Consider the following 12,442-nt stretch of genomic DNA (forward strand, 5'->3'; position numbering starts at 1 on the left):
AGGTTCTAGTGGTGCAGGACTCAATAATAGTGGGGATAGATAGGGCAATCTGCCACAAAGATCGGGATTGTCGAACGGTGTGTTGTCTTCCTGGCGCTCGAGTTTGACACATTGCGGATTGGGTTGACAGATTACTGAGAGGGGAGGTGAGGATCCAGTGGTCATAGTGCACATTCGCATCAATGAACAAATTAGAGGTCAATGGAGGGCCCTCAAAAACGATTTTAGGGACCTAGGATCAAAGCTTAGGGTGAGGACTTCCAAGGTAGTTTTCTCGGAAATACTACCTGCACCACAAGCCACACTAGAAAGGCAGCAGGATCTTAGGGAGGTAAACAAGTGGCTCCGGAGTTGGTGTAAGAAGGGTTTGGATTCCTGGAGAACTGGGCAGATTTTTCTGTAGGCTATAGGCTCTACCATAGGAATGGGCTGCCTGAATTGAATGAATGGCTGAGTGCTGCCTGTGATTGGCTGAGTGCTCAGCCAAGATACAGCCATTTCAACAGGCTGGGATTTTAAATCCCCGCCTACTGAAAGAGATTCAGAGCAGTGCAGGAAGAAGACAGGCCGGACACGCCTGAGCCCCGACAGCTGCGGAGAGGTGAGTATATAAATATTTTTTTAACACATTCTTGGGAAGATTTTCAGGGAAGGACTTATATTTAAAGCCCTTCCTCGAAAACCCCTGCAGGGCTTGCCAGCAGCCCATTGCTTTCAATGGGGCTGCAGAAGCGCCGGTCGCATTGAAAGCAATAGGAGAACAGCTGTGACAGCTGTAGCAGGGGATTCTTCACTCCCTGCGGGGAGTCCCCTTGTCACTGAACACTGTGTCAGTGCCTTACACTGCAGCGGTGAAGAGGTGAGTATATAGATATCCATCTACACAGCCCCTATTGGACAAGCCATCAGAAGTTTTGGCCTCCAATACCACCTCTATGCTGACGACACCCAGTTTTACACCTCTTCCCATGACATCTCTGCACCTTTCCTCCAAAACATCACTGACCGTCTGTCCGCTGTCTCTAACTCCATGTCCTCTCTCTACCTAAAACTGAACCTCACAAAAACTGACCTTCTCCTGTTTCCGCCCTCTACTAACCGCCCTCTTCCTGACATCTCCACCTCAGTGTGTGGCACCACCATAACTCCCAGCACGCCCGCTTCTTTGGGGTCATATTCGATCCTGATCTCTCCTTTACCACCACATCCAATCTGTGGGCCAAACATGTCCCACAGATTGGATGCAGCTCAAGAACATCGCAAGAATCCGCCCTTTTCTCACTGTGGACACGCTAAAAACACTCACTGTTGCCCTCATCCACTCTTGCCTCGATTATTGCAACCTGCTACTGATCTGCCTCCCCTGCTCCAGACTCTACCCCCTCCAATCCATCCAGAATACAGCAGCCTCCTGTCATCTTCCTGTCCAGCTGCTACTCAGACCCCTCTGCCCTGTGCCGGTCACTGCACTGGCTGCCCGTCAAATACAGAATTCAATTTAAACTCACTACCTTCATCCATAAAGCTCTCCATAGCATTGCACCGACCTACATTGCTTCCCTCATCTCAATCCACCATCCAGCCTGGGCCCTCCACTCTGCTAATGAAATCAGACCGAGTGCCACATTAATTCTAACCTCTCATTCCCGTCTCTAAGACTTCTCCAGAGCAGCACCAGTCCTCTGGAACGCACTACCCAAAACTATCCGCGCAATCACTGATTCACAAAACTTCAGGCGTGCTTTAAAAACGCACCTCGTCAGGCAGGCATACCATATTCCCTAAACCAACCCCTCTGTACTCCACCTGATAACATGCTCCCTGTCTTAGTGACTGCAATCCCTAGTAGCCGTCATCAACCGCCCCCTGCAGTCACACTGATTCAGCCACCACACCGCTTAATGTCTGACCATTGTTTATGTGTATAGCATCCCTCACTCTCCACCTCGCCATACCGTGCACATCTCCAGTGCTTTACCTTCTGTATCCCCCCATTATTTGTAGTATGTAAGCTCGTTGGAGCAGGACCCTCACCCCTACTGTTTCCATCAACAAATTACTACAGATTTTGTACTTTTGTCTTTCTGTATCCCCCTGCTTTTGTAAGCGCTCCGCAATGTTTGGCGCTACATAAATAAAGATTATTTACATATATATATATATATATTTTTTTTTTTTTACACAAACCAGGGATGATTTTTCAGGGAAGGGCTTACATTTCAAGCCCTTCCCTGAAAATCATTGCAGGGGTTGCCGGCATCATATTGCTTTTAAGTTAGTCTATTTCTTCATACCTCAAACTCTTACTTATAATATTCTTAGTTCAAATAGACCCAGAACACCTGCCACCAATTTGACTCCATCTTTGGATCCAGAACTTGTCTTCTTTGCTTGTGTTAACTGGTCATACCAGACGGGACAATAACAATGCAGATACCAGTTACAGTGCCCATACTATAGTACTAGGCACTGTGCCATGTCACTGAGTGTATCATTTATTTGCTTTTGTTTCTGCCATCTTTCCTTCGGGGGCAAGAAGTCATCTAGGAGCAGCTAATAAGAGACAACTTACATATAGCTTTCTGTTCTTGTACTGATTGCTGTTACCATTGCAGAATTTGGTGGATAGGACCCTTGGCATCAGACAACCTTCTGGGATGTTCAGCAGATGCACTATATGAGCAACCTATTGGGGAGCACCATGAATTGTGCCCTTTTCCCCAGGCTCACTTTCTTTATAGCTCTTCTCTGACCTTGCCTAGTCCTGCCCATAATAATAAGTACATTGGGCTGGGTTTACTAATAATACTGCCCCCGAGGGCAAGAATATGATTATAGTTTCTTTTCACCCTATTTTGCTCTCCAGCACAAATTGATGTACCGCGGATGATTCATATTTGAAGAGCGAAGACATTGGCATTAGTCATTTGGGGAAGATGACATTTCCGCTCCAATCCTTTATATGTCTGATTCATGTTCCATATGTATATTTACCGATTCCCTCCTGAGCTTTATGCTGCCATCCAGGACAGTAAGGAACTGAAAGGCTTTAGTACTTCATACAGTGCAGACATTGATCATCTCCTCCGACCATCTATATATTTTATTTATGTTACTGCCTTGGTGCCGATTGAGCTTTTAACTATTATCAACGATACTAATGTAACGGAAGATGGAGGAAGTAGTTGTCTTTCCTCATTCAACAGAACATTTTGCTGGTCATTTCCTTAGATGCATTTCTAATTATGTGAATTCTTCCCGGCGCTTTGATTACTGTGATTAGGAGTCTATATATAACCTGGTATCTGCTCAGGTGTAGGACCATTCATTATAGATCGAGCTTACTAGTGTCTACAGACTTAAAGGGCCAATCTAGTTATGAGTGCGCCACACTGAAACATTGTATTTCTTTATTTCCTTTATCACAGCGCTACAACTTGGAGTTGGGTTCTGATGAGTTCTATTAGTACCCATGAAGTTAATGAAGTGTTCAATTTGACCCCCCCCCCACTGTAAATCAATGCGTATTTGACCCTTTATCATGCCTTTAAAGTGGTTTTCTGGTGTAGACAACCCATATTTTAAATAATCATAATTTCGGAATTTTTTAGTTTAAGGGAAACTCTGTCATGTAGTTTAAAGGGGTTTTCCACTGAAATACTATCATCAGGATAGGACATCAATAGTTGATCGGCCAGGGTCTGCCGCTTGGGACCCTGACCGATCAGCTGAGTGGGCGCATGCAGTCAGCGCCCCAATTACAGAGTGGAAGCCTCCGTGCCAACCTCTGTGTAGTGGCCGGTGCTCGTAACTTGAGGCACGGCTCTTATTGATTTCAATGGGAGCCGTGCCTGCAGTTACAAGCGCCAGCCACTATGTGGGAGGTTGGCGCGGAGGCTTCCACTCCAAACACACCGAGGTCAGAGCGGAAGCCTCCGTGCCACCCTCCCATGCAGTGGCCGGCGCTTGTAACTTGAGGCACGGCTCCCATTGAAATCAATGAGAGCCGTGCCTGAAGTTACAAGTGTCAGCCACTACACCGAGGTCAGTGTGAAGGCTTCCGTTCCGACCTTTGTTATTGTGGCGCTGACAGCATGCGCCAGCACAGCTGATTGGTTGGGTTCCCGAGCGGCAGACCCCAGCTGCTCAACCATTGATGACATCCTGATGACAGGTCATCAATAGTATTTCAGTTGAAAACCCCTTTAAGTTCATTAATTAAATATCTGTTTGTAGAAAAGAAATAATATGTTTATTTGGTTTTCTTAATATTGTTTTTTCTTTTTTTTTCTAAAAACATCCTGGCCGCCCCTATTGGAGACTCACGCTCCCTGTATTGTCTGTATAGAAATTACAGCAGAGTAAATATTATTTATGGCAACTGAAATAAATGAGACTCAATAGACAGAGAAAGTTCATAGGCTATTACAGTCTCCGGGAAGTGGTGGGGAACTGCCTCTTCCCCCACGGACTGAGGAAGTAGCGAGGGAGATGCATATAGAGTCTTATCTGTGAGTATAGAGTTGGGTATTTTAAGATGGGATGACTGTCAGGTGCTTAAGTGCCGAGAGCCGTCACAAGGATAGTTGTAAAGTGAATGGAGGCAGAGTGCGCCAGAGATCTCTTTCTGACACCCGCCTCCATTCACCGTAGACAGGAAGTTGCTCAACTATCTTGTGTGAAAAAATGAGTGACTGCCTGTTTACACTGAGCAAGAATTTACTCTCCGATTGCTTTGTTTCAGTGAGCTGAATGGAAGCAACCAGCAACGAATGAGTAATTTTTTGCCCAGTATCCTGTTGGGTTCTGTATTTACATAGAACAGCTATGAGTCAAAATTTCTCATTTGAACGATTTTTCAGCCGATAGTTGGTCGATGTAAAAGTATCCTTACTTTCTTGTCTTATCTAGGCTTCCAGCAATACAATAGAGCTGTCATTAAAGGAATTTTCTCCAGAGCTAAGATATTGATGACCTATCCTCAAGATCAGACATCAATATCAGATCAGTGGGAGTCCGATCACCATTTATCAGCACATCAGGCACAGCGCCATACATTTTATAGTGGCTGTGCCTCGTATAGCAGCTCGCTATTATTCACTTGAATGGGACTGAGCTGCTCTTAGGCCGAGTGATCGGTTGCTGGACACACTGTGGTCAGTTTATTGTTGGCGAACCATTCAAATTAATGGGTTGTCTCTGTAATGCAGAACACGATGGGTCATTCAAAGCAAATAAGGCTTTTCATAACTGCTCTTCACTCTGAGCAAGCTATGATCACCATAAACAGGAGACCCCTTTTATCAACTCAGAATATATGAAAAACGGTTTTCTAAAGTAGACAACCCCATGCAGGCCTCTTAGTCTGGTATATCTTGTATAATGTATGAGAGCAAAATGGAATTTGCTACGGAAAGTTATTGGAAACATGTAGTTGTCCCATCTTTTGTGTTATAATAGTAGCACCCAACCAGATTGGATTGAACAATGACAGGAAGATGTTTAATATAGGTCCATTTACATGCTATGATTATCGCTCAAAATTCATTAAAATGGTGGCATATGAGTGATAATTTTTGCGTGTAAATGCTACCATCATGTACTTTTCGTCTGAAGATGATTTTTAGATTAGCTTAAAAGCCATCTTTCAGAACGCATGCTGTGTTCTTCACGGGAGCTAGAGATAACATTGTATTCTCTATTTAGCCCATGTGAGGAAACAGACCTTGTGCTGTTATCTCCATGGGTGCGGTTGATTACATTGTATTCTCTTAGCAGACCCTGCCAGAACAATGGAGCTAATTGCAGAGCACAGACCTCCTGCTGAGATCTGCAAGCAGCTCCAGGAGGCCCATTTGCATGCAAATGAAGCTGATAAAGTACTAATGGGCATTAGTGCACATTAGTACTTTATGCAAAACCATCACTAAAACTTTCAATAATTTGAAAGATTATCTTTGTATTTAAATAGGCCTTATAACAGTGAAGAGTTTTCTGATTAAATTAACCTTAGCAACTTTGTCATTCAGAGGTGAGATGTTTAGCTAGGATAGCGTTGTTCTGTCCTTAAGAGGGTAAGCAGAATGTGGCTTTAATCCAATAAATGAAAAAAAAATCACTCAGGGGTGTGCAGAATAATTTGAATGTGATAAAATATATACACTATAGGATAGTGAGTAGTGATGAGCAAGCTTTTGAAACGTCCAGTTTGGCCAGTTTGCCAAACATTTGCAAAAAGTTTGGTGCAAATTAGTTTGAACCAAACCGGACGTTCACCAAAACCACTAATACTGGTGTACAGCACTGCCTTAGGGCCATAAAAGCCCTGTATAACTCTGCATTAGGCACCAGTGTTCAGGACTAGTATTGAGTGAACTGAATCAGTAGAACCCTGTTTTGGGTTGATCTTTACTAAAATCTGAGTTCAGGTTCATGCTGAAACAAACTTTTAGCAAAGTTTAACCCGCAACAGGTTTCTATTGGTTTAGTTCACTCAACACTAGTATTAAGTGTAGCTCTAACTAACCCCTTCTCGGAATCCTGTACAGCAGCCTGGTAGCCTCAAAAGCTAGCATATATAAGTTTTCTGGTTATACAATAAAAGTATCACCTCTGTAACACTTTTTTTTTAATACAACAATATTTAACATCATAGATTTATCTGGCTAACACAGTACTGCACTATTTTTGCTCCACATCCAGAATCCTGTACCATATGCCAACGTTCCTTTGGCATATGGTACAGGATTCTGAAAAGAAAACCCAGAGGTGGGTAGCTAGAGCTACACTCATTACTCCCTAAACTAAGTAAGTACATTCAGGTATATGTAGATTATCACTTTCAAGTTATTCTGCACACCCCAGAGCGCCGGTTCCTTTTCAAGACTGAGATTGCCCCTTGGACATACTAGCACTCTTCCCATAGGGATGTCCTTCTGCACAGGGGCTGTGGTTATCCCCAGTGATTCAAGGCTATCAAGGACTTGTGACAATGTATCCATCTTTGGGCACTGACTGAATTTTTAAAACTTCCATACTGAATATAGGCTTGGTTTGCCAGTTTTGCTCTGACCGGTAAATAAGTGATTGAAATTCTTAAATTAGACAAAGGAAAGTGACTTAAGAAATAGATTGAGATCTTCGAAATTGTTGAAATGGAAAAAAATGAAGATAATAATGCACGCCTGTTTCTTACAGTGTGACGGCATTCAGATGGATCTGGGAAATATCTCTCTTGAAGGAATTGCTGTCCTCAATATCCCGAGCATGCATGGTGGCTCAAATCTCTGGGGAGAGACCAAGAAGAGAAGGATTAATCGAAGAATTGAAAAGAAAACTCCAGAAAAGAGGAACACGGTGACCGATGTAAAAGAGCTCAAATTTGCAGTGCAAGGTGCAGTAAATCTTATATATGTCACATTCTTTTTTACAAATGCTATGTTAAGAGTTGTGTCATCAAGACAACCCCTGTCCATAAGCCTTATTAGGGCGAAGTCAGACGAGCATCTTTTTGCGCGTGCCTATGTGCGCAAAAAAAGTGCGTCCGATAGAACCATTGGTTCCCTATGTAGTGTTCATATATTTGTCTTTCACAGGCGCAAAATACTTGCACCTGCAAAAGATAGGACATCCGTGTGGCGGGAAGGTTCGTGCTGTGCGTAAAATATCCCCACTGGGAGTCCCCTCATCACTGAACACTGTGACAGCACTGTGGCACGATGTTCTCCCATTGCATTTAATGGGGCCGGCGCTGCAGCCGCCCCATTGAAAGCAATGGGATGCAGGCAATCCCCGCAGTGATTTTTGGGAAAGGGCCTGAAATATAAGCCCTTTCCTGAAAATAATCCCTAGCTGCTGTAAAAAAAAACATATATATATACACATCACCTTCACCTCTGTCAGGGCTCTGGTACACCTCCTCGCTTGGTCCCTGACACTGCTCTGAAGCACTTTCTGCTGTCTCCAGAAAGTGCTGGGTCTGATTGGCTGAGTGCTCAGCCAAACACAGGCAGCGCTCAGCCATTCATTGAATGACAGCTGAGCGCTGCCTCTGATTGGTCACAGCACTTAGCCAATCAGAGGCAGCACTCAGCTGTCATTCAATGAATGGCTGCTAGGTATAATTTGCAGGAAAAAGCTTATATTTCAAGCCCTTCCCTGAAAATCACTGCAGGGGTTGCCTGCATGGATTTTGCTTTCAATGGTGCCGGCTGCAGCAGCATCTGCCCCATTGAAAGCAATGGGCACGAAGATTTGGTCACGCGCATTTGTAACATGCGTGGAGAGTTTTTTTTTTTAAGCACATAGGTGTGCAAAAAAACAACGCTCCCTTGACTGAACCCTTAGGGTTTTTTTAACGCTGCGATATTGCCTGCGTTTTTTAATGTGATTGTCAATGGGACTCTCTAATGTTAAAAATGGCTCGCGCAAAAACCGCAAAGCACAAACTTGTGATGCGTTTTTAACATTAGAAAGTCCCATTGACAATCGTGTTAAAAAACACAGCGATATTCTACCGTTAAAAAAAATGCAAGTGGGTGTGAGCCCTGGGGCTGCCATGTAAGGGCCTGTCCACACTGTCATAGGCTTGATGAAGCATCAGTGAGCATAGAACAGCTGTTGCATACACAGTCCCTCCCCTTTGTATTTTAATACGCTGTATTTGGAATCTTTTATAGTAAGTGCCGCATCTTCATCTCCTGTGGATCGGTATTGTCTGTGCTATTTGCATGCATGCTGCGCACCACCTGGATTACAAGCCCGCAGTCAGTGTTTAAAGTGGCTGGAAGGGTTACTGCCGTTTGTTCTTTGTTGTGGAAACACTGTCATATGGTCATCCGTGAAATGCACACAGTTTTACTCAAAAAACCAAGTGAAAAATATAATAGGCCCGTAGGCTATACATGGTTGAAGGGGTTGTCCAGTTGCAAAACCATTGATGCCTTTTTTGCAGGATAGGTCATCAGTAATAGTAGATCAGTGGGAGTCTCACACCCCAAACCCCCACCAATCAGATACTCCCTCGACTGTGCGCTTGTGCACTGAGCTGATTTCTGCAGGAAGTAGACCTTTCCTATTGCAGTGATCACATTTGGTATTAAAGGCAGAGTTCCCATTGAAATGAATGGGTGTCATACCAAGCCTGACCACTGCAGTGAGAACGGAGCTGTCTGCTTCCTGCAGAAATCAGCTCAGTGCATAAACTCACTGGCCTGGGGAACAGCAGATCAGCAAGGTGGTGGATCCCCAGCACTCTACTATTGATGGCCTGCTGTGAGGATAGGTCATTAATGGTCTACAACTGGACAACCCCTTTAAGCAAGCACATAAGGGTTTAGCAAGGCATGTTACTGTGCGTTTTTTTGTGGGATTGAAAAGCGTAGCCTGCTATGCTTTTCTGCTGCACAAAAAAACATACGGAAACATATACATTTTTTTACATTGCAGTAATTGGAAAGCATATGGAAGTGTAGGGCTATACGTTTCCATACACTGAGGCCTTAGTCAGACAGGCGTTTTTTCGCACGACTTGCGCATGCGATTCGCGCATATATAGAACCAATGGTTCGCTATGGTATCGGTCACATGTCTGCTTTTCTATGCGGATATGCGATAAATTATAGGACACGATGATTCGCAGATCGCGCCTATCTGCGTTCGGCATTTTATGTGCGCACCAAAATCATTTACTGCAGCTAGCTGCGTTTTTTTCGCCGGCCAGTCTAAGTTTCATGCGCATTTTGATGCGCACGGCGATTTTTCTCCGGTCAGACGGGCGTTTTGCTGCGACGATTAACGCGGCTAGGTGTAGATTTTTCCCGCGATTTTTCGCCCCCGGTCACGCGATTTGCACATGCGCATCCGTCATGCGATCCGCAAATCGCGTGAAAAAACGCCCGTCTGACTAAGGCCTGGATGTATACAGTTTTTGTGATCAAATGCCTTTAAGAAATTAAAAGTATTGAGCTACAAAACTTCATTAACAAACAAAAGGTATACAGTGGAAAACATACATGTTTTTCATATTAAAATGGATCGGAGCGTATAAAAATGTATGCCATGTAGACTGTTTAAAAACATAAATGTATGCTTAAAATACATGCATTTTACACCTTTTTATGTATGTTTCTTGCATATGTGAATGTGCCAGTGTGGGCGGGCCCTAATTCTACATTTCCTCTGCAGCAGCCACTACTAGCTTTTCTGTTGACCTCAGCAACTGCAAGCTACAAAGGCATGGAGTCAGCAGAGTGCTAGCAGCCAACCTTTTTCAAAAAGGATGATTTTAATGGGGGTGCCAGGGGCAGGATCTATCTTCTCTGATAGGGCATATGAACAGCGGTTGTTTTCATGAGACAATGCCTTTAATGTTCGGGAGTGCGGATTACTGTAAGTCAGCCCCTGATGTCATATATCTTCACGTGTGAAGATTAGTACGATTTCTTGTGAGCTACAGAAAGACATTACAAAGATGGCTAGATTTATTCAAAGACATAATAAAGACCTGAAGGATTATTATTTCCCAGATTATTCTTTAAAACTACTTTACTCTAAAGGCCCATTTACACACAACGATTATCACTCAAACTTCGCTCAAACGATGTCTTTCGAGCGATAATCGTTGCATGTAAATGCTACTATCGTTTACTTTTCGGTTGAACAATGATTTTTAGGTGAGCATAAAATCCATCGTTTGGCCCGGAGAGCTGATAGCGGGGACCGCACGCTGTGTTTCTCTACGGGAGCACTGATAACATTGACTCAGTGACTGAGGGGACGGGGCGATACTGATGGAAGGGGTGGGGCATTTTAATACCCATGCACTGAGCCCACTCAGGTATTAAACTGCCCCACCCCCTCCAGCACAATCACCCCGTCCCCTCTGTCACTGAACTTTTTTGTCAAATTTTAAATCAGGTCTGGTGCTGTTTTTGGAAAACAAGACATGTTTTACTAGTCACAGACAACCCCTTTTAACATCTTTCAGTCAGAAATCCCTCATCCAGTAAAACTATGAGAAGAATTTCAATGATCTTCCAGGTTGTTGCATTTCATTTACTACAAATGTATCCTTAAAACAGATGTATCCGACTACTGTTTGTGATATTTTTATAGACGTGTTTGCTCACCCATATCAGCACCTCTTTGCAGGACATGCTGCTTTTCTTATTTTTATATTTATTCATATTTTTTTTTAACTTTTATTCTTCTTAAATCAGGATATTTGTGTTCCTCACTAAAGTCCAAGGGTCAACAGGGAATTATCTCTCCATTGTTCTATAAAAGACACGAGCTGATTAGTGGTTGATGGATTCCATTCTACGCACAATAGATTGGGAAATGTGAGCGCTAACGTGGATAGTAAAAAGTAACGTTTGATTGCCTTTTGGAAAGACAGAGCAATCTGAGCCTTTGCCAAACATTTCTATTTTAGTCTAGTGTCCCTGCCGCCCGTCTTACACAGAAGGTTTTCCTAGTTGTTTTGGACAACTTTACATTAGCTTTCTGCTATGAAGACCATTTGTTAAAATATAATATGTATAGTTTATGTGAATTTAAATTGATATTACCCTTTTGGTCTGGAATCTACCTCGTTCTACACGTAATATATTTATTTTATATAAAAGGGTTATCCAATGATTAAGGAGGATCTGTCATTAGACTATAATGCCCTACGGAAAGTCTTCTGTCCTATTAACCAAACAGATAAAAAGGCATGGAAGACATAGATTCACACTTCTTTTCATGGCATTTTCTGCCATGTAATAAGTAATAAGTTTATTGGACCAGGGGCGTAACTAAAGGCTCAGGTGCCCAGATGCAAAAGGTGAGCTGGGGCCCCCCCTCTATCTGTATCTGTACCCGTACCCATACCTAAACCATGCTGCATAGAGACATAACTTGAAGCTTCTGGGCCCCAATGCAAAACCTGTAACAGGTCCCCCAACTATAATGCTTTATTCATAGTATTGGGCTCCCTATATGGAGAAGAGAGGCCGTATGGGCCCCCTAAGGTTCCTGGGCCCGGGTGCAACCGCATCCCCTGCACCCTCTATAGTTACGCCCCTGTGTTGGACCACTGTTACCACACTGCTCCCACAAAACCCTGACCGACTCTTCTTGGACCTTTTCAAAAGGGGTGAAAGTATAAAAAAACTCATATAGCATGGGTCTGTTGTATTCTCTGACCACTCCACTGAATAGAGATAAGGGTGCCTTCACACAAGCGTGTTTATGTGCGCGCATACGTGTGCACAAAAACACGCGTCTATTACAAGCACTGCATTCCGTATGGTTTGTTCACATGCGCCTGTAAAGATAGGACATGCGTGCACTATAGGGAATGTATGCATTGCCTTCAAAGGAGCCACGGCTGCTGCCGGCGGCTCCATTGAAGGCAATGCTCTGCCGGCACCCCTGAAATGATTTTCAGGGAAAAGCT

The 12,442-nt window shown here is 43.6% G+C and overlaps 1 protein-coding gene across 5 annotated transcripts in view; it reads left to right on the top strand.

The window, feature by feature from the left end:
• Window positions 1-12,442, top strand: part of DGKB (diacylglycerol kinase beta) — a 432,907-nt gene that overhangs the window by 281,950 nt on the left and 138,515 nt on the right. For all 5 annotated transcript variants that reach the window (XM_066585569.1, XM_066585572.1, XM_066585570.1 and 2 more), the window contains one exon: window positions 7,198-7,393. In XM_066585569.1, coding sequence (XP_066441666.1) covers window positions 7,198-7,393 — 196 coding nt within the window. The remainder of the gene's footprint in view (window positions 1-7,197; window positions 7,394-12,442) is intronic.

This window comes from Eleutherodactylus coqui, chromosome 12 (genome assembly GCF_035609145.1).
Source record: "Eleutherodactylus coqui strain aEleCoq1 chromosome 12, aEleCoq1.hap1, whole genome shotgun sequence".
NCBI lineage: Eukaryota > Metazoa > Chordata > Amphibia > Anura > Eleutherodactylidae > Eleutherodactylus > Eleutherodactylus coqui.